General features: G+C 51.3%; 1 protein-coding gene across 3 annotated transcripts; it reads left to right on the top strand.

Annotated features, from left to right (window-relative positions):
- Positions 1-46: 46 nt before the first annotated feature.
- On the top strand, positions 47-26,389 carry Znf385a (zinc finger protein 385A). Of its 3 annotated transcripts, XM_038342377.1 has the most exons (8): positions 47-94; positions 6,758-6,894; positions 19,526-19,636; positions 21,978-22,140; positions 23,937-24,179; positions 24,491-24,660; positions 24,826-24,921; positions 25,047-26,389. In XM_038342377.1, the coding sequence occupies exons 1-8, from the start codon at positions 85-87 to the stop codon at positions 25,275-25,277; spliced, it is 1,161 nt and encodes a 386-aa protein (XP_038198305.1). In that variant the 5' UTR covers positions 47-84; the 3' UTR covers positions 25,278-26,389. The 3 variants fall into 3 exon arrangements, with proteins under 3 accessions (XP_038198305.1, XP_038198306.1, XP_038198307.1); XM_038342378.1 differs by lacking the exons at positions 47-94; positions 6,758-6,894 and adding an exon at positions 16,288-16,426; XM_038342379.1 differs by lacking the exons at positions 47-94; positions 6,758-6,894 and adding an exon at positions 18,039-18,158.
- The last annotated feature ends 1,608 nt before the right edge of the window (positions 26,390-27,997 follow it).

Here is a 27,997-nt window from a genome sequence, read left to right as displayed (position 1 = left end):
ACTCCTCCCTCCCGTACCCCCAGTCCGGCCAGAACGGCCCCCGGGACAGAACGACGCGGAACCCCGGGCGCCTGGGTCCTCAGCATGATCCTTGGTGAGTGGTCTCGGGGCGGCTCTGGGCTCCGGGTATCTAGTTCCCTCTCACTGGGTCACCTCCCCCCCTCCACCTCCGCACCGCGGTGACTGCGGCCGCCTGTCTGCCACCCGTTCCCCCTCCCCCCTCATCTGGCTGCACATCTGGGGTCCCCTCTTCCCCTCCTTCGCTAGCTGCGGCTTCTCCTGGCAATCTTAGGGAGGGGCAAAAGGAAGGCCGAGAGAGTGAGACCCCCGCCCCATAATGAGAGTATTGCGTATTCATGAGGCTCATGAATATTATAAGACGGTGTATGAGAGACTGGGGAAGGGGGCTGGTCCTGGCCTGGTGGAGTTGAGGTAAAGGTTCTGACCCGTCACCTCCAGCGCCTTCCCCCACCCTTGGCTTTGGCACTCCGACAGCCTTCTGGGCCCAGGATAAGAAGGAAAGGAGGAAATGGGGGGCGGAGGGAGAAGATGCTGGGTGTAGCTTCGAGGTGAGTGTGGTGGGAGGTAGGAACCTGACCGGTGAAGATAAGGGGGCTGGGTAAAAGAGCGGGTGGGAAACTGTCCATCCCAGGCTCTTGCAGCTTAGATCCTGTCTCCGCAGCCATCCTGCCCCGACACGCCGGGACCTGCCCCTCTCTCCCTGTGCCGGCTGCCTGAGCCCTTCTTCCCCTCTTTCTCCTTCCCTTCCACCCCAGACCTGGGTCGGGGGCTACAGGAGACCGAGGGACGAAGGAAAGTCGGAGTGGGGGAAGGGAAGTCCCGCTGGGCTCTGACAGCCAGCCCGTCCGCCTTGGCCACCCCATCTTCATGACCTACATCGGAAAGGGAGCCCCAGGGATGGGGGAGGAGAGGGCCTAGCTGTACTCCGGGCTCTGCAGCAGCCCCTGCCCACAACCCTGTCGCCACAGCGGTGAAAAGCCTGCTATGACCTCTGACCTCCACCCTGGCTAGGCCGGTTCCAGGACCCTGTTTATGGTGGAGCCCCCAACACTCTCAGGCACCTGTGGTCTCCCTGCCCCCACTGAGGACACCTGGCTCTAGGCTGATAGGCTATGCCTGGCTCTCGTCTCTCGAGACCCTCTGCCTAACTTCTTTTCTTTCCATTGACTGTGTGTCCCACTAACTCCACTAGGGTCTTTTCCACTCTGCCCTTCTTCCTCCATCTAGCTGCCGTGTTGTCTTGGCCTCTCTGTGACTTTCATGCCTTACCTCCAGCTGGACATCCATCACAGCTACTTAAATGAATGAGAGAACCAAGGCATGAATGTCTGTCACCACCTGTCTCTAGCAGGTGATCTTCCCCTCAGTGACTACTGCTCCAACTCCAGGGGACACCCCAACACAGTTCAGACTCAGTACCCTAGCACAGAGGCTCCACATTCTGCCAGCCTGTGTGATTCCTGTGTTCTAACTGTACCTTGGGCCAGCTGAAGAGTCCACATCCTGCTTGCCTAGAACAGGCAAGGCTAAACCTTGTTGCCCTAGTCAGAAGGCCCCAGATAACTAAGTGTCAGAGACCTGGAAGAGCCCTGCCAACACCCATTCACAAGAAGACTGAATCCAAATTCTCTGATACTGAACCCTGCCACCATCTCCCTGAAGGATGCTATAATTAACTCCTTCCTAGTGCCAAGACCTTAGAAGGGTGGGAGTGCCCCCTCCCATATCCCAACCCTCTTTAAGAAGAAAGAAGAGGGGGGCCTGCTTGCCAGGACTCAAGACCTTCCTTTAAAAGCATAGAAGGGTATTCAGGTCTGAATGCTAAGGTCCCTGAGGCTTTTCCAAGGCAGTCCTACCTAGCTCAGCTGAATATGGGAGCTTAGGCCTATAATCTCAGCAGTCTAAGGGAGGAGAGAGGTTATTGGGAGTTGAGGCCAGCCTGGCCTACAGAGTGAAAACTTGCCTCAAAACAAAATTAAAACACACAAGAATCAGGGCCTCAGCAGGTCCCTGGTGGCACATACCTTTAATTCCAGCACTGGGGGTGAGGGAGGCAGGCGAATCTCTTAGTTCGAGGACAACCTGGTCTTCAGAGTGAGTTCCAGGACAGCCAGAGCTACACAGAGAAACCCTGTCTCAAAAAAAAAAATTAAAAAGAAAAGAAAGAATCAGGGCCTCAAGGTTCAAGATGGCAGTTTTGAGTTCACATTCCCTAGGCTGCCTGGGTCCTTTGCAGCTAAATTCCTGGTTTAGTGAGAGGGAGGCCCTTCCGCTCAAGTCTGCAGTCAGCTCCTCCCATGCGAGGCACCACCTCCCTCAAAGCCCCACCCCCACCCACAGAAACCCCGAGGTTATTAGGGTTGGTGTTTTTAGTTGTGCACAATCATCCACTTGTCTCTTTCATCTTTGACTTCAAAGCCTTCCCAGCCCTCAGCCTGTCTTCTGCTAGGATGAAGGAATTGAGGCAGAGGGGACAGGTTCACTGGAATGGACCAAAAGGATAGGACACAGGAGTTCAGTGCTTCCACCAGTCTGACCCTGATGTTAGACATTTCTGGGAAAGAAGCTAAAAAGCCTAAAGAAGAAAAGAGGTGGTTAAAGATGAAATCTCAATCTCTTGTTTGGCCTCAGAACCTGTTCCCATCTTAGTTCCATGGTGTGCCTTTCACCACAAGGGACCCTAATCCTCACAGCCCTAACCCCAAAACCTCTCTGATTTCGGTGTCACTCTTGTGAGACAGTCACTAAATCACAGCCCTGCCCTAAAACCGTCCCTGATCCTGCCCTTCCCAGATGGGCCACTCCTGGAGACAGCTCAGTTCAAGGCAGACTTGCGGGAATTGTTCCCATTCTCTACACCAGACCTGCCCAGCCCACCCAAGACGGCCCAGAAGCCACGGCTCAGGACTTGGTCAGACCTTTTAGAGGAGGAAGGAAAAGAGCTGCCCTCACTAAGATGGAGGAAGCTAGGTATGGCTTGATTGTGAGATACAGAAGGCAAGCAAAGTACCCAGGGCTAAACAGGGTTTGGGAATGGACAAGATGATGCTGCCCTGGGGTCTGTAAGCTCACCCCTGTAGAGTGTCTTGGAAACTGTCTTGTATAGAACATGTAACAATCCCCCATGGAGCAGGGTGGGGCTCTGTCTGCTGACGGTAATTACACTAATGAGCTTCCCTCTAGAGTGGCCTGCCCTAGCCCGACCCTAACTCCTCCCAACCCTGCCTAACCTGGGTGCCACACACACATACACAAGCACACAATTTGCTCTCCTTCTCTTCCTCCAAGTTTCCTGCAGCCCTCACCTCGCACATGACAAAACCTTGGATTTGTTCCTTTTCCCCCTGCCCTTCCTCCTCTTCTTTCTTGTCTTCCTTTTCTTCTCCAGAAAAGCATCATGTTTGAAAACCTTACTCAGGAGCAAGACCCCTTCAAATTCCATACTTGCTGTGTGACCTTGGTCTACTAACGCCCCCTATCTGAACCAACTGTCATCATTTATCATAAAAGAATTCATTTATTCAGCAAACATTTATTGAGTCCTCGGTGTGTCGTGCCAGCACTTTACACAGACTCGTTCAATCTTGTCATCAGCTCTAGGAGGCAGGTACTGTTGCTCTAGTTTGACAGATGAGAAATGAGAGTGAGCCAGTCAGAGACCAGCTACTACTCACCCAGTTAGCATAGTGAAACTATCTCATGGGAAATTGTGTAGATAAAGTCTGGTCAATGAATAAGACGCAGGGGCTGGAGAAATGGCTCAGCAGTTTCAGTACCTGTATGGTGGCTCACAACCAACAGTTAACTCCAGTTCCAGGGGATCCAGCACCCTCTTCTGGCTTCTGGGGGCGGGGTATGAGGTACACACACAGTACACTTTGATACCTGCAGGCAAAACACTCATACACATAAAAATAATAAAAATAAGTAATTTTTAAATTGCCAGTTATGGTAGTGCACACCTTAAATCCCAGCACTGGGAAGGCAGAGGCGGGCAGATCTCTGTGAGTTTGGGACCAACCTGGTTTGTATGTCTGCATAGTGGGTGCCAGGACAGCCAGGATAGTATTTAAAAAAAAAAAAAAGAAAAAGAAAAAAATAAGCTGAAAAAGTGACAACTATTTTTCTCAGAAAAGGGTGGATGTGACTGAGGCTCTAAACCAAGAACCCTGGAGCTTTTTTAGCGTGGGAGGGCAGTGAGGTGTCAGAAATTGAACCCAGAGCCTCCCACATGCTAGGCAAGTGCTCTCTCACTGAGCCTCAGCCCCAAAAAGCCCTGCTTCTGCTCACCCAATTCTTAAGATGCCATCTGCACCTCTCCCACCTCAGATTTCAGAGTGGAGGAGTCATGAGAGTCGGGGAACAGGCCCACGCTAGTGACCACCGCTCTCCCTTCTCACCCCAGCCCTGCTCCACATCAGTTCCAGGCTACAGAGTTGAGTGGCTTCTGTGTGTTCTCCTCCTCTAAAGCTAAATGAGGACTCCACACCCAGGAAAAGCAAGGAATTGCTTTCCCCATTCTCTGCTTAAAACAGATGCAAGCCCGTCCTCAGCTCTCTGGTTCAGCATCAAATGAGAGCCCTCTGGGAGCCATGTAGCAGAGGAAGGGTTTGCCTAGAGTGTGACAGATCTTGATTTGACTCTCAGCCCCGATACTTAAGGCTGTGTGACATCAGCCAAGCCTTTTAACCTCTCTGAGTCCCAATCTTCTCTCGTGCCCAATGGGAGAAAGAATACTGGCTACTTCATGGATCACAGCTCCCAGGCTGATGTTCTCCTGTTCATGCCTGGTTCCTCATGGTTCCTTGAACGTTTTTCTATGACTTTTTCTGGAAGTCAGCTCTCTCCTTTAAGTTGGATTTTGGGAGTGGGATCCTAGACAATTGACAGCCAGCGACAAGGTCAAGGAGCCAAGCTGTAGTAAGTACAACGGTGCCCTGGTGTGGAAGTGCCAGCCCCAAGCCAGCTGCTGAGAGAGGGAGCGGGGACACCGCAAGCACTCGGGTTTCTCTCACCATTCCTGAGGCTCGTTACAGCTGCTCCAGTGTGCCAGGCAGTGAGGCAGGGTGGGGCACAGGGGACCAGGACCAGGAGATAATCAGCCTGTCTGTCGCTGTCTTCCCTTATGTTCTCTGCCCCGGGGTCTTCCTGTCCTCAGCTAGCTCACGCCCTGCCTGACAATGGCATCCTGCTGGTTTAAACTCCTTCCACTTTCCACCCTTAGCCTTTCTGTGTCGGTCCCTTTTCTAGTCAGTTACTCCTGCTTCTGCCATGCTTTCTCATGTATATTCTCTCTCCCTCTACACAGACGCACACACGCGTGCACGCACACGTATGCACACACGCACAGCATTCCAAATGTAAAGTATCAGAAGAGGAAATGGACAGGAGGCATTCAGACCCCCAACAGTCAAAGGCCAAAGGCAAACATCCTATCATCTCCTTCAGGCTTAGAATTTGGAAACTAAACTACCAGCAGCCTTGACCCATGTCTGCCGCAGGCACACTGGCCTCCAGTCTTGGCACTGGGTGGAAGAGACAGACCCCTCCAGACCTTTCTGGACCTCATTCTCCACCCCCAGCTGTGCCTGAGCCCTCCCCACCCCCTCCCTCTCGCTTCAGATTCCCCTAATCCCTGCTCACCCGCCCTCCCCTCTGCCCCACTTTTCCAGGACTCTGATTGGCTGATTCTGACTGGGCTGGGGGAGGGGGATGGTAAAGGAAGGGGGCAGAGGGCAGAACCAAGGGAAGGGGACACTGTCAGGCCCAGGCCCCTAGGGGGCCAGGGCCAGGCCACTGCCTGGGGGGCAGCAAGTACCAGCTACTGAAGGTATGACAGGGTGTCTCTTTGGAGGGAACAAAAAAAAAAGGATCCTGGGGACCCATTACCCTAGGAAGGTCAAGGGAGGTCCAGGGCCAGCCATGCAGTCTCTCGGTCTGGCCTTTGTTCCAGAAACCCCTGCTGCTGGCAGAGGGCGCTGGAGTAGTGGAGGGTGGCAGGAACTGCCCAGCTGGTGGACAGAAGCCTCTTCAGAGGGAAGCTGGGCCAGCAGAAAGCCAGAGGGTCCTGAGGGCCTTTGAGCTGAGTCCTTCAGGACTTCAGGGAAAAAGAGAAGGTTTCATTTCCCTTTGGGGTCACATGCAGGCCCTCCTCTCCCAGAGGCTTTGGCCGAGGTTCCTCTTGCAGAGCTGGAACTGCTTTGCCTGCCGGGTGAGACTAATGAATCTGATTGGACTGAGGGGCTTAGAGCAAATGGCCCCAAAGATGGTGAAAATTACACAAGAATTATGACCTGAACAGCAGCATAACCCTGGGAGCCAGATGCAGCAGCCTCTTCAGTGTCTCCCTCTGGACAGTGGGATAAGTCACCCACTTGAATCTGCTCTGGGGATGCAACAAACCTCCAGATACCCAGGACACTCCGGACCAGAGGGGAGCTGGGGATTGGGTCCAGGGGCAGGCTGTCTGCAGAGCTGGTCTAAGCTTCTCAGGTCTGAAGGGCTTGGAGAAAGCGGCTGCAGAAGGGGGAAGTGAAAACCACCCATAAGGAAAGACCAGCCTGTGTCTCCAGGCCCACAGTGGATCTGCTTGAGCAGCAGGGGAAGTGTGTGTATGGCTCCCACTCTTCACAGTTCTGAATCCAGGAGCCTCATCTAGAGAGTAGTGCTATGAATTTGGGTGACGCTTCCAAGCTTCAGTCTCCCTACCCCACAGAATGTTTTCTCTGCCCTTCAGGCAGCCTGAGCCGGGCAGGGCCCCTCCCTCTGCTCCGGCAGCCGCCCATCATGCAGCCCCCGATGGACCTCAAGCAGATCCTGCCCTTTCCACTGGAGCCAGCCCCAACTCTGGGCCTCTTCAGCAACTACAGCACAGTGAGTACAGTCCATTTGCCTCTCCCCTGCCCCTTGGCCTGTACCCTTCACTCCCAGTCTACCGCTGCACTTCTCTCCTAGGCCTAACTCATCCTCACTTCCTGTGAGCCTATACTGGGTGGAAGCATTGGCTGGCTCTGTGCTGCTATAGTAACTGCAATAACAACAGAGTATTTGCTGGGCTCTCCCTGTCACCCAGACACTGCTCTGTAACACCCAGGCCACCTCCGTGAAGTGCTCAGCCATCCAGAGAGTAAGGAAGAAGTAGAAGTGTTGAGGTTGGGGGAGAAAGAAGGGGCGAGAAGGCTAGCACAGCTGTGGGACTTTTCCTTTGTGTGTGTGCATGTCCTGTATGTTTGTATGCCTGTGTGCAGGGGCACACAACACATGCAATTGCATGTGTGGAGGACAGTGTAACTCCGAGCTACTTAGCCTGTGAGCTTCCACCATATTCTCCTCTACTTCCCATCTCACCAGAGCAGTGCTGGGGTTGTAGATGCACACCAGGCGCACCGGTACTGGGGATCGAACTCAGGTCTTCTTGAGCACATAGCCAGGTGGGTAGGATCAGTTTGTTGTAGAGGGTGACAAAAGTCTTCGATAATCAATAGGAAAAGAGACAGAGAGTATCTGCCCATTCTCCAGCAGGGAAATGCCTCAGTAAGAGCTGCAGTTGAGAAAGATGACTGTGGTAGCCAACGAGGGGAACAAAACCTGGAGGAGGCTGTCTGGCCTCACAAGCCTAAATGGGCAGTAAGAATGGGAAGGAGAGGAAGGAAAGACTGGTGGGGTGTTTTCAAGAAAATGTTGACCCACCATGGTAACCGAGTGGTGTTGAAGGAATAGGGAGAGGAGGAAGGGGAAGCTAAGGATGAGTCCAGGGCTCAGGCCTCTGTGACTGGGAGGAGGAAATCACCCTGGCAGAGACAGCCTAGCAAGGTAGACACTAATATTTCTGTCTGACAAATGGGGTGGGAGAAGCTGAGGCTCAGAAGGGTTTAGTAACTGATAGACATCGGTTGACACAGCATGTGCTCAAAAAGTAATTGAGACAAGCCCTGAATTTGAAGCTTAATACTGCATAAATGAGGTGTGGCAGGGCACACCTGCACTAAGGAGTTTTAGAAATTCAAGATCACCCTCAGCCTGGCATACCTGAGACCCTGTCTTTAAAAAAGAGACAGAGATAGAAAGAGAGAGTTCTCTTTAGCCCATAGCTGCAACCCCCAAACTCCTTCCAGAAACCTAAACAAGCATTTGCATTGCACTCTGACTTTTACAAAGTGTTCGAAACATCTTAACCTTTACAGAATCCTGTGGGGTAGCTATTGTTATTAGTCTCATCTTACAGATGAGGGAACCTAGCACTGACTGTAAGAATGGCATTGACCCAGACTCACGCTAACAGGAGAGTAAACCGAAGACAGGTATATCTTAGTGACCTCACATCCAGGGGCAAGAGAGGCACGTATGCAGTAAAGCAGAAGGAGGGTTGTAAATATTGTCAGAGAAAACCCTAACAGGGATGCGATTTCAGTTGGGCGTGGTGGTACACACCCGCAGCCCAGCACACAGGAGATAGAGGCCAAATCAGGTAGGTGTTTAAGGTTATTTTCAGCCACATAGCAAGTTGGAGGCCAGTCTAAATTTCATAAGACCCGTTCTCAAAAAAAGTGGGTGAAGGGACTTAAAATGCAGCTCAGTGGTAAAGAACTTGCCTAGTGTGAGTGTGAGTGAGGTTCTATGCTCAATTCCCAGCACAGGAAAAAAGAAGAAGAAAAAGAAAAAGAAGTTTAAAGTAACTTAATGAAAACACAGTGGTGAACATATTATATTCCCATAACTGCACCCGGTGTTGAGGCATAGGAGTCAGCTGGTCACTGCTTTTAGGGAGCCCATGGTATAGCAGGAATAAAGTCAAGTTAACTATAACTTGATGAAGAGCCATGTCCAAAGCATTTAGCTTGCATGGGACTACAAGGGATGTCAAAAAAAGCTTGCTGGGTGTAGGGAAACTAAGGGGCCAACTGGAGTTAAGCAGAATAAAAGGAGGAGAAAAAAGGACTTGACCTTGCTGGGACAAGGACTCAGGATTGGGCTCTAAAGAGTCATTAGTAGTTTTTATTTTGTTATTTGGTCTTTCGAGACAGGGTTTTTTTGTGTAACCCTTGCTATCCTGAAACTCACTCTGTAGACCAGGCTGGCCTCAAACTCACTGAGTGCTGGAATTAAAGGAATAGTTATTTTGTATTATCTGGTTTTCTTTGTAATTGTTTTGTATTATTTGGTTATCTTGTATTATTTGGTTTTGTTTTTTGAAATAAGGTCTTACTGTGTAGCCCACACTGGCTCCAAACTCTTGGGGATTCTGTTTCAGCCTCCCAAGTGCTGGTATTTCAGACATGTGTCACAACACAGCATATTCATAGGCTTGTAAAAGTGGCCTTAGAGAAGGCCTGGAGAGCTCAGCTGCTCTTCCAAAGGATTTGGATTTGATTCGCAGCCCCATCATGGCAGCTCACAACCATCTGTAAATCCGGTCCCAGGGGATCTGGTACCCTCTTCTGGCTTCCAAGGACAACAGGCATGAATGTGCTGCATATACAAACATGCGGACAAGATACATACAAATCCAGGCTTGGCAGCACACGCCTTTAATCCCAGTACTGGAGAGGCAGAGGCAGGCAGATCTCTGTGAGTTCAAAGCCAGCCTGGTCTACAGAGCAAGTTCTAGGACAGCCAGGGATACAGAGACCCTGTCTCACAAAACAAAACAACAACAAAAATAGAATATCCCCAGGAAAGCACTTCCTACACATAAAATAGAGCGAAGTAAGAGAAAATGAAGGAGGTGGCTAGAGAGAACATTCTGGATTGAATCAAAAGACATGAACAAGAGCTAGAAAAGAGCATTTGGGAAAGCACAAGTGAGCTGGTGTCACCACAGTTGAAGGTCAGGGAATGCGGTCCTCTATCTAACCTGACATTCTTCTTAGTCTCAGCAGCCCTAGGACTGTCCCCATCCATAGATGAAGAAACACACGGGTTAAATGACTCACCTGAGACTCATCTTAATCCATTCGTGTACATTTTTTTTATTTGTTACCTTGTTTGTTCTTTGGGTTTTTGCCTCTGCCTTTCTGGAGTTGGGTTTCCATCCAGCTATAACCTGGGGTTTCTTTCTCTTTAATGTATTTGTGTCTGTGTGTGCTGATACATTTGTGCCACAAGTGAGAAGGTCAAAGAACAATTTTCAGGAGGCAATTTTCTCCCTCCACTGTGGGTTTTGGGGCTCGAACTCAGCTTGTGAGTCTTAATGGCAAGCACTTTCATTCACGCAGCCATTTTGCTGTCTACAACGGAATTTCTGATTCTTAACAGTTCCATAGTGCCTCTGCTTCCAGAGAAGACAGTTACAACTGTGGCCTAGCAAGCTGAGGCTGTAGCTCAGAAGGAGAACTCTTTATAAGTGTCTTATTTTTAGTTATGTGTGTGTGCTCGCGCAGTGGGTATGTGTGTGCGCAGTGAGTGGGTGGGTGTGCACGCAGTGGGTGTGTGTGCATGCAGTGGGTATGTGTGCGCTCAGTGGGTGGGTGTACACACAGTGGGTGTGTGTGCGCTCAGTGTGTGTGTGTGCGTGCAGTGGGTATGTGTGCATGCATGCAGGTGTCTGTGGAGACTATCTCACACGAGTGCTGGGAGTGGAACTCAGGTGGGGTCTCTGGAAAAGCATCAGGTACTCTTAACTGCTAAAGTATCTCTCCAGCTCCCTCAGAGGTAGAGCTTCTGTCTCTGATGTATGAGGTCCTGGGTCCAATCCTTAGCACTACATTAAAAAGAAACTGAATAATAATAAATGAATTGGGCATGGTGGTTACACCTGTAACTGTAGAACTCGGGAGACAGAAGCAGGAGGGCCATATATTCCAGTCACACCTGAGCTACCTAGCAAGACAATCTCAAAGAAAAGCTGACAGAGGGAGGGGAGACTGCTCAGTGGGTCTGAGGCACTTGCCATGCAAACCTGGGGATCTGGGTTCAATCCCTAGAATCTACATAAAGGTGGAAGGAGAGAACTAATTACACTTCCTCCCCATGTATGATAATAAAATGAAAACTTCAAGCCAGGCCTGGTGGTAGCACTGGCCTATGCCAGCTGTTCAAGAAGCTGAGACGTGAGACTGGAGTCATAAAACAACAAAAAACTAAGAAGGATCACAAGTTCAAGGCCAACCTGGGCTATAAAGTGAGACTGTTGAGAGACAGTGAGGGGCAATGAGGGGGAGCAAGATGGCTTAGTGGGTGAAGCTGCTTTCCATGAAGCCTATGACCTGAGTTCTACCCCAGGAATCCACATGTGGAAGGAGACTGATTCCAATACCGACACACATCCATAGATAATGCAAATTAAAACATATTTTTTTTTTGGTTTTTTTTTTGAGACAGGGTTTCTCTGCAGCTTTTTTAGAGCCTGTCCTGGAACTAGCTCTTGTAGACCAGGCTGGCCTCGAACTCACAGAGATCCACCTGCCTCTGCCTCCCGAGTGCTGGGATTAAAGGCGTGCGCCACCACCGCCCGGCTTAAAACATAATTTAAAAAAGAAAAGAACAAGTTATAAAATAGTAGACTGTTTATAAAACTAAAGGGGGCGTTTATATGTAAGTGCTAGGATGTTCACAGGATGGACACCCCAGGATTACAAATGATGAACTCTGTGGGGGAAGGAGGATTTACAGTTAGGAACACAGATATGGGCTTTAAAAGACTTTTTATTATTTTAAATTATGTTTATATATGTGCCAGTATCTGTACTTGAGTGCAGGTGCCTGAGGATGCCAGAGGCATCAGAGCCTCTTGGAACTGGTGTTACAAACTGTTGTGAACCACAAGAAGTAGGTGCTGGGACCAGCACTCAGGTACTCTGGAAGAGCCCTACATACTTCCTCTTAACTGCTGAGTCTTCTCTCCAGACTGAGATGTAGGGTTATTTTTGTGTTGCTTCTATTTTGTTTTGTTTGTTTGAGACAAGGTCTAACTATGTAGCTCTGACTGGAATTCACTATACTGATCAGGCTGGCCCAGAACTCACAGAAATCCACCTGCCTCTGCTTCCTGAGTGCTGGGATTAAAAGCATGCATAACCAATGCCCCGCACCCTAGATATGCCCCTTATTATATAATCATCTGTTGTCATTCATGAGCACTGGATCCAGGACTCCGCGAGTGATAAGTCTGTGTGTAGATGCGCAAGCCCCTTGTGTAATCCAATATCTGCAGATAACCACAAATCTGCTACACATTGAATTGCATCTGGTACTTACAGCATATATTACAATTGTATAATTTAGGTAATAATGACAAGGAAAAACAAGTCTGGGGATGACAAGACGGCTCCATGGGTGAGGTGCTTACTGCCGAGTCTGAGGACTTGGGTCTCACCTCTCAGAACCATGTAATAAAAGAAGAGAGCTTATTCGCTTATTCTTTTTTTTTTTTTTTTTTTTTTTTGATTTTTCAAGACAGGGTTTCCCTGTAGTTTCTAGAGCCTGTCCTGGACCTAGCTCTTGTAGACCAGGCTGTTCTCGAACTCACAGAGATCCACCTGCCTCTGCCTCCCGAGTGCTGGGATTAAAGGCGTGCGCCACCACCGCCCGGCTGAGAGCTTATTCTTGTAGGTTGCCCTGTGACCCTCCGAAGCAAGCACACTATGGCATGAATGTATGCATAAAAGGTCTCCCATACACACAAATAAATACATGTAATATAGTTATTATTTAATGTAAATGTAAAATATTTAAGATTTTATTGAAGTCTGTAGTCAGGATGTAATATACGAGAAGAATAAACAAAATTTAAAAACTATTAAGGGAAAAATTTGTACATGTTCAATACAGGCATGATTTTTTTCAAATATTTTCAGCATACCATCAGTTGAATCCACAGGCTTAGACCTCAAAATATGGAGAGCCAACTTCATTCTCTTCTGTATTTTGAATGTTTTTGTTTTATCAAGCTTATGTTGTTGATGTATACTGTTTAAAATGTACTATTATTGCGTGCATGCGTACACACACTACAGCATGTGGTGGAGGCGGGGGCCAGCTCCTGGAAATGGGTCTCTCTGTATAACAGCCCTGGCTGCCCTGGAACTCACTCTATAGACCAGGCTGACTTTGAACTCACAGAGATCAACCTGCCTCTACCTTCAAAGTGCTGGGATTAAAGGCATACGCAACCACCTGGATGTTTTGGTTTTTTGAGACAGTGTCTCTCTATAGTCCTGGCTAATGGCTAGCCTGGAATTTACTACTGTCTATCAATCTAGCCTCAAATTTGTACTGATCCTCATGTCTCTACCTCTCAAGTAATCTGAATCATCATGGCCAGGTTTTGGAGGTGTTTTGTTTTTGTTTTTTGAGACAAGTTCTACTATATAGCCTAGACTGGCCTCCAACTCACAACGATCCTTATGCTTCAGGCTTTTGAGTGCTGGGATTCCGGGTATGAACAGCAAGCCTTCATTTTATTAAATTATCCATCTGTCTATCACTTTATCTGTCTAGACAGATCTCACTATATAGAACTAACTGGTCTAGAACTCAGTGTGTAGACCAGGTTGGTCTCAAACACACAGAGAGCACCTGTCTCTCCCTCCTGAGTACTAGGATTGAAAGTGTACACTACCATACTAGGCTTACATTTTATTTATTTATCTATTTTTATTGTGGGGGTGGGATGTGTATGTACACGCCATGCATGCATGTGGGAATTAGTTCTCTTCCTTCCACTGAGTTCTCCCTCTGCTGTAGGTCCTGGGAACTGAACTCAGGTCCTCAGGCTAAGCAGCCGGGGCGTTCACCCAATGAGAGCACACACACTTTTCAAGTGCAGAATAGAAAACTAGTCAAGCCGGGCGGTGGTGGCGCACGCCTTTAATCCCAGCACTCGGGAGGCAGAGGCAGACGGATCTCTGTGAGTTCGAGGCCAGCCTGGTCTACAAGAGCTAGTTCCAGGACAGGCTCCAAAGCCACAGAGAAACCCTGTCTTGAAAAAAAAAGAAAAGTAGTCAAGACAGATTTGGAGCCAGATGTGGTGTTCAACACTCAGGATGCTGAGGCAAAAGCAGCACCATGAATTTCAAGCATCTTGGGCTACGGTGGTGAGTTCCAAGCCAGCCTGAACTAAAGTAAAACTTTATCATAAATACAGAAAGAGAGAAGTCTGGGATTATAGTTTAGTGGTAGCACACTAATGTGAGATCATGAGTCCCAGGCCCAATACCTCAGGAGGAATGAGTAAATAAATTATAGTTAATAAAGCCACAAGCGTGAATAGACCTAGGGGTGCAGCAGGTAGCAGACAGCACCATTCTTAGTATCTGACTTCAAGGGTATAAATTAACATTGCACTGTACACACTTAGGCAAGTCATTTAACTGCCCTGAACCTTAAATTAACCAGCTATAAATGAGATATTGGTGAGGCATGGCAGCAGGTGGTGGTGGCACATGCCTTTAATTCCAACACTAGAGAGCCATAGGCAGGTGGATCTCTGTGAGTTTGAGGCCAGCCTGGTCTACCTAAGGGAGCTCACAAGTTCAAGGACAGATTTCAAAACAGAGTCAGATAGCCCAACAAATATGCATGCATGGGGAGCAGAACAATGCTAATCTACAAGGTTGCATGTGCATTCTATCACAAAATCGTGATGCCTAGCACAGACTTAATGTTTGGTCAAAGTTTTGCTGCCTGGTCACTACTTACTGCTACTGGTATTTAAGGGAAAGAAAGGGAAGATAGGAAGACCAAGGCCGCAGCCTTTAGAAGATAAGCTGAATTGAGTAGTGGGAACAGGAGGCTACTCTGGCCAGAGAGACAGGAGCCAGCACTGGAGGGCTAGGAAGGTAAGTCTGTCCTTAGAGGCGGGGAGCACAGGAGAACATCAGGCTGCTGCATGAGGAATGAGGACTGCAGAAAGGCTGCACACCGGCCTTGGGAAGGACTGTGTAGCAGCTAAATCCATGGCTTTGCAGTCAGGCTGCCCAGGTTTAAATTCAAACCCCAGTTCAGCCACTTACTAGCTTATGACCTTGGGCAAATTGCCTAACCTCTCTAAACCTCAGTTGCTTCATCTACACAGTAAAGATAATAATAGTACTCACTTCAAATCGCGGTTGTGGTGATTAAATGAGATAATCCAAGCAAAGAGCCCAGCACAGAGCTGACACATTCCAAGGGTTCAGTCGACAGGAGGTGGTGGAATTATGGCAGAGGCGTTCTCTCTCTCTCTCTCTCTCTCTCTCTCTCTCTCTCTCTCTCTCTCTCTCTCTCTCTCTCTCTCTCTCTCTCTCTCTCTCTCTCTCTCTCTCTCTCTCTCTCCTCTCTCTCTCTCTCTCTCTCTCTCTCTCTCTCTCTCTCTCTCTCTCTCTCTGTGTGTGTGTGAATTAGTCCCTCCCTCCCTTTCTCTCTCCAGCATGGGTAGTTCTGCCTCTCAGATATTTTGCGTTATTGTCTTCCCCCATTCTCTCCCTGTTCAATACACTGTTTGCCTTTGCTATTGGACATCCGTCACTGTCTCCCAAAGTCGACCCTTCTCAAATCAGCACCCAGCTTCACTTATCTCTCTGGTCGCTGCTCTGGTCTCTATTCTGGGTGAGGTAGGAGCTATGAGACCCAGAGACAGAGGCCTTGTCCAAGGAAAAATGAGGTGTCCTGGCTGTGGGGATTCTTTGGCCTTCTCGGTGCTGTCGCACTTGGCCACCAGAGGGCAGCAATTGCACGAAGCGCAGCTCTGAGAACCTGGTGCTAGGCAGGTGGAGAACCCAGAAGAGGAGGTTGGAAGAGGTTTAGTGGCGACGTCCACAACTCTGAGGGCGCTTCTGCTCAGGCAGCGACTGCGCCAACCAGAGAAGTCGCTAAGAATCTTGGGTACCCGGGCTTGGTTTCCAACCCATGTGAGAGATGCGACTTGTTAAGGGTGGGGTCGCAGGGGCTGTGCGCCGAGAAAACTGAAAAAGGGTTGTTTAGAAAAAGCTGTCTGTCAGCAGAGGAGCACGGGGAAGGGAGGAAGGGTTGAAAGAAAGGACAGAGAAATGTCTGAACTAGACAAACACGGTCATGCCCAAGACTGGGGCGGTCCTTGGGGACCCAGGAAGGAACCCAAGTGCTGGTAGCCGAGGTCATCAGGTCAATGCCCCTGCCGCTTGACCGAGAGGCCCCTAGCCGGAACAAGGCCTTCCCTGGAAATCACTGTCTGGCCGCGGTCCCCAGCTTTCTCCGCCGGAGCCCCCTGGCTGCCTTCGCCTGTGTCCTGTCCCCGCCCCCGGTCCCGGCCCGCCCTCAGCCCCGCCTCCGGGGCGGGCTCCGGACCGCCCGGCGCCGCCTCCCCTCCTCCTAACCAGCTGGGCCTCACAGCCCAGAGCCGCCCGGGCAACGAGCGCCGCGTCTCCGGGCCGCCCGGCCGGCCAGGCTCGGCCCCCGCCTGGGTCTGCTGACCCGGGCCATGGAGTCGCGGCCGCCAGGGCCCCGCAGGGTAAGCCACCCGGCCCCTCCCTCCCCGCCTCCGCGGCTGCCGCAGCGCCCCCCCCCATCCCCGCCCGCCCTGCGGGGCCGGCCACCTCTTCTCTCGCCCAGTCCTCCGCTGTCGCCCATCCCCCACGAGGCGCGGCCCTCACCGATCTCTGGAGCCCAACTGGCGCCCCCGACTACTGCCACCTTGCTGGACACGCTAACCTCTGCCTCCCAGGTCCTTGGAATCCCCCAAATCTCAGACTTGCCTCTGGTCCTACACCTACACTACGCTGCCCAGCCCTCTCTTCTCCAGCCTTGCCCTCTTCCAGCAACCCTTCCCCACCTGCTCTTCGGACACCCTCAGCTCCCTCTTTCCCGTGTCAACCCTGTCTGCTCAGGTCTTTCCATCCCTGCCATTCCACCCCTTTCCCTTGTCGTCTTATTTTGAGGGGTGGGTGGGGTAGGGAAGTGGGTGGTTGAACAAGGGGTAGTGGGTTCCATCCGATAAAGAGCAGTGAGAGGAAACCTAATCGTAGTAGGCCCCTTCTGCTCCTGATCTGGTTTCCCTCCTCCTTGCCCTTCCCTCCTTGCCTGATTCGTTTTGCCCCAGCTTCAGGGAGCCAGTCCCCTTCACCACTGTTGGAGGGCAGGTGGGAGAGGACTGCTTTGGAGAGTTTGCCAGGCTGTGACTAGGCCAGCATCCCAGAGAAGGGTCTCTGGAATGAAATGGGCCTTGGGAGATGCTGGCCTCCACCCTCCCATAGGGAGCCTTCATCTAGGTCACCAGGCCTCCTGACCTTGGTCTAGAGGAGCACCTCAGTGGTTCACATTCCACCTTCTTGGGATTGGGCCCTGAGCCTTCACCTTCAGCCAGCTGTATCCTCAGTCCCTAGAAGAGAGGGTGGGGCAGGCTGCCCGGGTTCCCTCAATTCCTTGTTCCCCTCCCCAAGCTTCTCCCCCCTGAAGAGGGACCTGACTGGAACGGAGACTGTTAGGAGATGGGGACTGGGATAGCCAGTTAACAACTCATCCTTGGGGTCCTGGGCCCCCAGACCTTCCTGGGAGCTGACTGGGATGATGATGGTACAGACAGAACCTAGAGACTGACTCCTCTTGCCTCTCCATCCTGTTCTCTCCCTACTGTTGTCATACGACTTAGGTTTCCTGGCCCGGATTAGGTTTCTGTTTGGGCAGAATTCCCATTCCCCACCCAGCATGTGAGGAAGCCCAGGGCTCATGAGAGTCCTGGGGCAGAGCTGGGTGGGGGTGTCTCTAAAAAGGAAGGACTGAGGCGTGGAGACTAGAAGCTGGGAGCAGTACTCTGTCTCCCCTTTCTGATTAGCCTGCCTCCAGTTTGGTCTTTCTGCCAAACATATCATACATTTGTACAGATAAACACACAGCTAAAGATCACACAACCCGACCATCCACAGTGTCAGCGAGGCCCCCAATGTAGAACTGTTGCTCTTTGAGAGATACGCACAGTGCATGGCGCTCATCACACTCCACCCATGTGCAAACTGATCGAAGCCTGTCTAATGCTCATGCATGTGATGCATGGACACATGACGCGCTCTTTGATTTTTCCCTGTATGTGACTGGGGCTTTCAAGAAGTTTGTGGAAGGTGAAGACAGCTGCTAAGAGGGTCTGCTTCTGGTCAAGAGTAGGCCAAGAGACTGACAGTTGTCACACTGGTTATCTGAACTCAGTTACGACTCCAGCATCCACTATTACCAAAATGGAACAGATACAGGTCAGCACTCATTTCACTAGAACCCTGAAGCCCCCTTCCTGATAGTAACTCCAAGCAGCTATAGAGAGTCCTGGGCGAGGCAGAAAGAAGATTCCTGTTCTATCCCTCACATTGTCTCATGGAAAACCCTAAAACCCGAGCACAGACAGACTAAAGTGAATTGCTAAGGACCCCTGAGTCACCAGCAGCTATGTCTTAATGCCCTCCACTTGGAAAATAAGGTTTCAATCCTAACTTGTTCTGAGAGTTCCCAGCTATTCCTAATCTCTTCAGCCCTGGCTGCATTCCAGTCTCCCCCCCCACCCCCACCCCCACCCCCCGCCCGTCAGGGTGAAGAGAGAGGATAGCTCAGAGGCGCCTCCCTGTGCCTCTGGGCCCCTAGCTGTATCCCTTGACAGAAGAGGCCTCAGAGTCACTCCTGTCCTTCCCCTCCACACACCTCCTGTGCACTCTTGGCTGGAGACTGCCACTCTGCTAAGGCAGGTTGAGCAGAGAGGGTTCCCAATCCCTACAAGCCCATCATTTCTGGCCTGAAGTCCTGCCAATGCTAATAGGGAGAAAAGGGTTCAGAGGTCTTGGGCACACTCAGACCAGACAGCTTCCTATTCTCCTCTTCCCTGTTCTCCAGTAGAACCACCAATTCTCTCCCGAGTTCTTGCATTCCTCTTAGAAGCTGCTGACTTAGAAATCCAGAGATCTACCAGGTGGTGGGGGTGCACACCTTTAATCCCAGCACTTGGGAGGCAGAGGCAGGTGGATCTCTGTGGGTTAGAAGTCAGTCTGGTCTACAGAGCAAGCTCCAGGATAACCAGAGCTACTAAGAGAAACCCTGTCTTGAGAAACCAAAAAAAGGAAAAAGGAAAAAAAAAGGGGGGGTGTTAGGGTGAAGTGGGGTCCAGAGACAGGAAACTGAGAACATCCATCTCCTGGGACCAAAAGTTGAATTTGGCAGACAGTTGTGAGTCTGCCAGAGTGAGGCCAAAAGGACTCAGGAACCCTAGAACCTCTGATGCTTCGGGACTGCCTGTCAGCGGCTTTTGACAGTTGTCTTCATTGAAAGAGACAGGCCAAGGTAACAGGTGAGCCTTCGTGATGGTAGGGTGAACGAGAGTGAGAGTCCAGGTCTAACTTCCATGGTGTGGCCTTGGACAGACCACTTCTATTTCCTGTGAGATGGGAGCAGTGTGGCCAGCGTGGCCGTCAGGTCCCTTCCAGGGCTATGAAGATTGGTCTGGAAAGAACCAGAAAACGGAGGCTCAGAGCCTTAAGCATGTTGGGGCCTGAGGCTGAGGGCTCAGCTGGTGTGGGGAAGGGAAATGGTAGATGAGTTTGCTCTGGTCCCTAGTCACCCTGCCCAACATCCACAGATGGACCCTGTACAGAAGGCTGTGCTCTCACACACGTTTGGAGGACCCTTGCTCAAGACCAAGAGGCCAGTCATTTCCTGTAATGTCTGTCAAATCCGATTCAATTCTCAGGTAAGAAGGCCAGCTACTACCTACTGGTGAGTAGGGCTGGGCAGCCATGGGAGTTTGAGGGAGGGGCAGTGACTAAGGGAGCCTTGAGAAAGAACAAAGAATGGGGACCCTGTGGTGGAAGACACTTAAGACAATAGGTCGCTATGTTTTGGTTGCTTTTTTTTAAAACACAGTTTATTTTTATTTTACGTGCACTGGTGTTTTGCCTGCATGCATGTCTGTGTGAGGGTAACAGATCCCCTGGAACTGGAGTTACAGACAGTTGTGAGCTGCTATGTGGGTGCTTTAGAAAAGCAGTCCCCTTAACCACTGAGCAGACTCTCCAGCCCCCTTAGTGTGTGTGTGTGTGTGTGTGTGTGTGTGTGTGTGGTGATAGGGATTGAATTTAGGGCGTCACACATAGTAGGCAAGTGCTATACCACTGAGCTGTGTCCTCAACCTTTTTTAAAAAAAAAAAAAATACAAGGTTCCTTTGTGCATTCTTAGAACTTGCTCTGTAGACCAGGCTGGCCTAAAACTCACAGAGATCTGCCTGCCTCTGCTTCCCAAATACTGGGATTAAAGGCCTGTGCCACCACCACCTGGCTGCTTTTTTTTTTTTGAGACAGGGTCACTCTACATAGTCCTGATTGTCCTGGAACTCACTAGCAAATGTCACCACTACACCCAGACCAGCTTCTGACTCCTTTTTATATTTTTAAATTCCAGACACGACTTTAGAAGTTGTCCAGGCTGGCCAGGCGGTGGTGGCGCACGCCTTTAATCCCAGCACTCGGGAGGCAGAGGCAGGCAGATCTTTGTGAGTTTGAGGCCAACCTGGTCTACAAGAGCTAGTTCCAGAGTTCCAGGACAGGCTCCAAAGCTACAGAGAAACCCTGTCTCGAAAAACCAAAAAAAAAAAAAAAAAAAAAAAAAAGGAAGTTGCCCAGACTAGCTTATTCTGGCCTTGAACTCTCAATCTTCTATCTCAGCCTCATAAGTAGCTATGATTATAAACCTGTGCTATGCCACCAGACCTGAACATTGCTGTGTGTTCTGGCAGAAAGCAGAAAAATCCTCTAAGGCTGGCTGGCCCCTTTGTCCCTTGGGGCTGGAGCATTCCCTACTCAGAACGCCTGGAAACTCAAGAATCACGGAAGGCATGTGGTCTCTAGCCTTCCGTCCTTAGGTGCTGAGTTTGGTCTCTTTGGCTCTCCACAGAGCCTCGTCCTCTTCGGCATCTGCTGAGCCGCCTTTCTCGCTTCCCTCCAACCTCCCACATACCTCCTTTCTCTCTTCCCTCCAAATCACCCTGAAAGTCAGTCTCTACACCATCCTAGACTTTGCCCATGAGGAGAATCCGCTGAGATTTCCTCCCTCTAAAGCTTCATCGGGATTTGTATTTAGGTTCAGACTTTATAGAGTGCAAGCCCTAAAAGTTTTAGGAGAAAAACAGCCTTATTCTGCTGAGTAGGGGGAAAGAAAACACTGTTTCTCTATGCGGCACGTGCACACAGGCACACAGCCCAGTACACAAGGCTCTACTCCTGGCAATGTTGTCTTCCTGCTCATCCACACCTTTATTTCTACCCCTGTTTAGGTGACCTTTTTACCCCAAGGTTATACATTCTTAGCTGTGGCACAAATGGGAGAGGAGAGTATGGGCATGCAGTGGGTGGGCAGAGCCAGAACCAAACTGGGCCTCATTGCTTAGACTCCAGGCATCCTCTGTCCCAACCCTGACTTCATTTACTGGTGGAGGGAATAAGACTGGAGGGATAGAAAGCCAATAATGGGCAGCTCTCACTTCTTTTTGCTCCCCCTTTTCCTCCCCCATAAAGTGTTTCTGTTTTGACAGCTGTCTCTGCTGCTGTCTCCTGTCTCTAGAGCTGGGCTTGAGTCCAGGGTCCTCCAAGGTGTCCACGGAGCTCCAGGGAAAATGAGGCCTAGGAGGAGTATCAGGACAGAGCTAGTGAAAACAGCAGAGCAGCGTCCAGAAGAACTCAGGCTTCTAGGCCTGGTGTTTGAGATGCCAGCTAGCTGCGTGTTCCACTTTCACCAGGTCACCGTTCCCTTGCAGGCTTGAGGGTCTCCTCTCTCGACTCAGGACTAATCTGCCAGGTCCTGGGGGTAACGGGGAGTGCAGCTAGACCAGGTCAGGGTCGGTATTCCCAGGGACTCAGCTTGAGAAGCTCATCTGAACCAGCAGTAATCAGATGTGTCAGTGTGGGCTCCACACAGCAGGGGTGTAGGCAGAGCCTACTATAGCCTGCTGAAGCCACCCTGGGACCTGAAGGAGCTCTGTAGGATGTAGCAGATGAAAGGTGATCTCAGACTCCATGTTCTTACTCCATCCTTGAAGAGCCAGGCTGAAGCACACTACAAGGGTAATCGCCATGCCCGAAGAGTCAAAGGCATCGAGGCTGCCAAGACCCGCGGCAGGGAGCCTAGTGTCCGGGAATCAGCAGACCCAGCTCCAGCAGGCAACACCCCCCCAAGTGGGGATGGTGTAGCCCCTCGTCCAGGTGTGTCTGAACCCCTCACACTTCTCAACTGATCTGTCTTTCTGCTCTTTCCCAATTCCCAGAACTCCCCCTCTGCTCCTCTCCTCCCTCATTCCCCACTCCCACTGACACCCAACGTGAGTCCTGGAGCCAGGCAAAGTGATGTCAAAATTCTATCCTGTCACCCCACCCACCCCTGCCTCAGCTCTTTTCAACAAAGCCCCTACTGCCCAGTGGCTCAGCACAGGCCTAGGGTGAGGCTGCCTGGCAAGCATCCCCAGGAACAGGGAGCCATCCGTCTACTCCTGATGAAGCCCCTCTGTGCTAGCCAAAGGTAATAGGGACATCAGACATCGGAGCCCTACCTGGAGACTGAGGCTGTGTCCTCTGAAACTCCCTAAATGATTTTGGATGGACGTGTGGACTTCTTGGAGCCAAGTTAAGAAAGAAAAACTTGAAAATCTTTAAGGTCTTTTTCAACTTTACCAGAAGCAATTCCGCATTTCTTTTCCCCTCATGGCTGGTAGTCATCCTCAACCAAATTTCCAAAGAACTGGGACTGAGGAGATACAGGGACATAAAGATATCAGCCACCCCCACCCTGGGATTGCCACAGATATCAGTTACGGCCAACTCCAGAAAGACCTAACATTCCCCTTGTCCTCATTTCCTCTTATTCTGGCCTGTCCTTGTTGCCCCACCCTAAAAATAATGAGAAACAGGCCTCTATATCACCAGCTTGAGATCCAGGTCTCCACTGTAGCCACGCATACATATGCGTGCACACATGCATGTCGCACACTCACACACACGCACACACCCTCTAACATTCAAAAATGTAGGGACCAGGCCTTATTTCTAATTGTGCTCTGGCTGCTTTTGAGTCTAATCATCTTGGGTTAACGCGTTTATGAAGTAAGGATAAGGATGGATAGAGCTGGTGACGGTGACAACTAACACTTCCTGACTGCTGCTGTTGTAGACGCTTTACACATCACCTCCTTAAGTCCCTGCACACTTCCTGAGGACATGGGTAGATATTATATGCATACTGCTTTCATAAACCATGACGTCCTGTCCAGTTTGGGATAAGGTTTGGAATGAAGACAGGGGATGTCCTGGATGAGCAGGAGACACCAGGCTGGGTCATAGGATGGATGGGCACACACCTACAGGGTTAGGAATTCTTCCGCCTCCCTTACTCTCACCACAGCCTCCCCGTGACCCGGAAAATGGATCACTGTTGGAGCAAGAGTGGGAGTGCTAGAGTTTCCCCTAAAGTGCAGAGGCCCAGGCCTGTGCATCTTTAATCAGCCATGAATTATAGAGCAGCCTGGATCCCTGCTTCTTCCCACTTCGGGTCTTGTTTCTATTTCCCCCTGCTCTGCTTACATCTGTCTCTCCTGACTTTCCCTCCTCCTACTTCTGCACCTTCCTATTGCTCCTTGGTGTTCTCCTTGAGTGTTGGAGAGGGTTTGGGGAGGGGTTGTCCTGACAGGAAGCCCAGGCTGGCCAGCAGGTGATAGTGGGATGAATCATCAGTCTCTGCACTTCCCCCTGGCTGGGAAAACTTTAGGGTAACTAAAGGTAGCCTGGTTGCTCTTTGGCTATCCTCAGCTCTGGGGGAGTAAACCAGGCATTGCAATCACAACCCAGCCAGTGGCAGCTGAATGGAATTTGGCTGGGGCTCAGGGCATGAGAACATGCATGTTGTAACAGGGTGGGGACTGACTTCTGGGCCCTTACCCTTGAGGAAATGGGAGTGGATCTGCACACGAAGAGCCATTTGGGATGACCCCATGTTTCTTCCCCAACAGTTTCCATGGAGAATGGCCTGGGTCCAGCTCCAGGATCCCCAGAGAAACAGCCTGGCTCCCCATCCCCTCCCAGTGTTCCAGAGTCTGGACAGGGTGTAACCAAGGCTGAAGGGGGAACTCCAGCCCCAGCTTCCCTGCCTGGGGGTAGCAAGGAAGAGGAGGAGAAGGCTAAGCGTCTGCTCTACTGTGCACTGTGCAAGGTGGCTGTGAACTCTCTCTCCCAGCTCGAGGCACATAACAAAGGTAAGGGTCCTCTAAGACCTACCAGCCAGTCTCCTGTCCACAACCCACCCCTACCCCCACTCTGTACTCTACCTTCCCAGCTTTCTAGCGTCTAGGTCTTTTCTCATCCGTCTCCCCTATTCCTTAGTCTCTTGCTTCCTCATTCACCTCCACCTTCTCCCAGACCCCCTTGTTCTTGGGAGGGGCCCAAAGGGCTCCAAATAAATCCCACGCTTGCCTCATTCACTCATACTTTATGACTGGGAAGGTGGGCATTAAAGGCCTGGTAGACGCGGAGAAATTTACATCTGCCCTCATCTCCTGTGGACCAGGTACTAAGCACAAGACAATTTTGGAGGCCCGAAGTGGACTGGGGCCCATCAAAGCTTACCCTCGGCTGGGGCCTCCCACTCCTGGGGAACCAGAGGCTCCTTCCCAGGACCGAACCTTCCACTGTGAGATTTGCAACGTCAAGGTCAATTCGGAAGTCCAGCTGAAACAAGTGAGTCCTACACCCATCCCAATATGTCTGAGGAATTTGACCCACTGAAGGGAAGGGAGCTTGGGTAAGGGCCACTCAGAAGGAAATATGGCCTTAGCTGTGGCCCTGCATGTGGGGGTTACTCTTGGCTAAAAGCTCATAGCCCCACTACCCACTGCATCGCAGCACATCTCCAGCAGGAGGCACCGAGACGGCGTGGCCGGGAAGCCCAACCCTCTACTGAGCCGTCACAAGAAGCCTAGGGGCGCTGCGGAGCTGGCGGTGAGGCCTGGATGCTGGGGAATTGGGGGACCCATGAGAGTTGGAAAGGGATCTGGGCAAGCCAGCAAAGGTTGGGCTTGCCAGACCACTGAACCGACCTCTGTCTCCCTCTCTGCCTGCTGCAGGGCACGCTGACTTTCTCCAAGGAGCTGCCCAAGTCCCTGGCCGGTGGCCTGCTCCCCAGCCCCCTGGCGGTGGCTGCGGTGATGGCCGCTGCAGCAGGCTCCCCGCTGTCCCTGCGCCCAGCTCCAGCCGCACCTCTTCTGCAGGGACCACCGATCACACATCCTCTACTCCACCCGGCCCCGGGACCCATCCGAACTGCGCACGGACCCATCCTCTTCTCCCCTTACTGACCTCAACCCTGAACCCCTCCCATTGAATCCCCCACCTCCAGCCGGGACCCAGGCCTTCGGGCTCCCAGCCCGCCCCTCCTCCTGGCGCTCCCTGAATGGTCTGTCCTTCCCCCCACCCCGAGGTACGGGGTTCCAGGAAAGGGGAGGGGTAGCGGGGGAGGGGGGCTTAAGAAGGGGGGAACACCCCAGATCTCAGGGAACCCCGCCCCCTGTCCTTCCCTCTCCCCTAGAAAAGAGGGGGTCCGTCTCACCCCCGAGCCCCCTCGGAGACACCCTCTCCCAAAAGCCATGTTCATCCAACCCTTCCCCTCCAAACCTAGCACAAAACGGGGTTCACAAGCCATGGTCGGGCCCGGGGGGAGAACATGGATTTTCTTGGCAATAAGCGGACTCTGGGACTCCGGCCCCCCACCCCAAACTAAAGCGCTTCCGTGAACAAACCTGTCCTCCGTAGGGGGAGGGGAGCAGGCGGGATCCTGGGTCCCTCATAAGCACTTTGGTTTTACCGCCTGTAACCTCACTGTGCCCGCCCCGCACCATGCCCCATCCCAGGTCCAGTCGGGCCCATATAAGGGGCAGCAAGCACTTGGGGGCGTCTCAGGCACTTGGGTGGGACCAAGGAGATGCCCTCATAGACCCTTCCCCTCATCTTACTCCCCAGTCCGGGTTCCATTCTTTTCACCAGCACCCATCGCCCAAGGGGTATCAAGGGGGGCAAGGGGTGTCCAGTCCAAGCCCACCCCCGCCTCGCCTTCCGCAAAACTGTGAGCAAAAAGCAATAGAAGCCTCGCCCCCGCCTCGCCCCACCCCTTTCCGCAGGATTTGCTGTCTAGCCTCCCTGATCCCAATCCCTAGACCTCATGGCTGCCACCTCCCGTGACACTTCCACTGCACAACTTGGGCGGGGGCGTGACCCCCAACCTGTCCCTTCTGTGGTTTCTGTGTGGTCAGCCCTTCCAGCGCCGACCTGGGATGGGGACCGGCCCCCACTGGCCCTCCCCTCCCTATGGACTCTTTCTGCTTGACAATGTAGCAACCCCGTGCCCACTCCACCTCCACCCTCCCCTTTTCCTTCTCCTTGAAAATAAAGTCTGGATTCGTTTTGCCCTCTGCGCCCAGGTCTCAGACTGTCCTTGTTTCGGGTGCAATTCGCTCTGGAAGGTGTGTCTTAGGGTGAGAAAGCCCGACACCCTAGAAGGGGGACGGGAAAACGATATTGGGAAGTGGTTGTGAAAAGCCAGCAGAGGAGGGAGACTGGGCGTCTCAGTCCTAACCTAGTTAGTGTAAACTTGGCCAGAGGGAATCCTTTCGAGTTCCACTCGGGGACTGCAGCTGAGGCTGTTGAGAATTCGCTACAACTCCACAAGGCGGCGCTAAGAACGCAGAAAAGGAGTCTTTCATTCCGTTAGTGTTTCTTGCAATTCTAGGGAGCGGGGGTCTATACCCAGAGTAAGGAAGGAACCCAGGCTTTTCTGACTATATTAGGAACCCACACCAACAAAACAGAGGAAGCAGGGATGGGCTTCATATACTGACTCCGGATCTGTCTTGTCCTGTATGAACCTGAGTTTTCTACCAGCAAGCAGGATCCTTTGAGACCTCCTATATCCAAGCCCACCGAGGCTGAGGCTATGCCATCTACAGATCTGCTACCATAGTCTCTCATCAGGACCCAAGTGGCCTGTGTCTTGGGGCACTTGGTGTCTTGGAGGGTACCTCTTCAACCACAGAATACAGCCCAAACACTGTAACTGATACACCTCTCCACCTCATCCCCTCATGCCTTCTGGCTCTAGAAGGTGGTGGACTAGAAATCCAAAACAAAAGCCAAACTCAAACCCAGAGTCTGCACTGGGCCCCGGATTTTTCACTTCTCTCCCCACTTCCCAGTCTTGCAGAAGACAGGAGGGTAGGATGTGGTTGAAAGAGGAAGGAGACAGGAATAGGCCCCTGGGTTTATCAACCAAAGTAGGGCCCCAGTACAGCAAATAGGTTTTTCTACTTTGCAGCTCAAAAAAAAGGCAGAAGAGACCAGGGCTACAGAAATGTCTCAGTGGTTAAGAACACTTGCTTCTCTTTCAGAGAATCTGTGTTCAATGTGCAGCACCCGCATGGCAATTAAGTACCTGAAGCCCTCTTCTGGCCTCCCAGGGCAGCAGGCATGCACACAGTGCAGACATACAGGCAGACAAAACACCCATACATGTAAATAAATCAATTCTATTAGAGACAGAGATGAAAGGTTGTGAAGGAAGAGGGCAAAGGTGGCCCTTTAGAGGAAGGAATGGAGGAAGGAGGCACTCAGTAAGGGAACTTGTTACAACTCTAAGTACTTTAGTTCTTGATGCTTAGGACCCGGCTCCCCCAAGTTACAGTGTGCCATGCACCTTCCTCACTCTCCTGCCATACACACACAGAATAAATAAATAGACTTTAAAAGTGAAAAAAATTAAATGGGCGGAAAACAGTAGCTGGGCCTGGTGTAAGGAGGCAGACAGGGAGGGATCAGAAGAGATGAACTGAAGAGGCCGGGAAACTGAGATGCCCCAGACTTGATGTTTCAAAACGGAACCCATCATCCACCCCTCTCCCTAAGCTTGGTCCTTCTTCTATGTTCCTTACCTTTCCTTTTGGTGCTAGGAACTGAACCCTCGGTATTCTACCATTGAGCCACGGCCTAGATCTCCGGCTTCATTGATTAAGAGCCCCACCAAACCAAC

This window comes from Arvicola amphibius, chromosome 9, assembly GCF_903992535.2.
Source record: "Arvicola amphibius chromosome 9, mArvAmp1.2, whole genome shotgun sequence".
Lineage (NCBI taxonomy): Eukaryota > Metazoa > Chordata > Mammalia > Rodentia > Cricetidae > Arvicola > Arvicola amphibius.
Note: the sequence above shows the minus strand (reverse complement) of the source record. Positions and strands in the feature narration are given on the sequence as shown.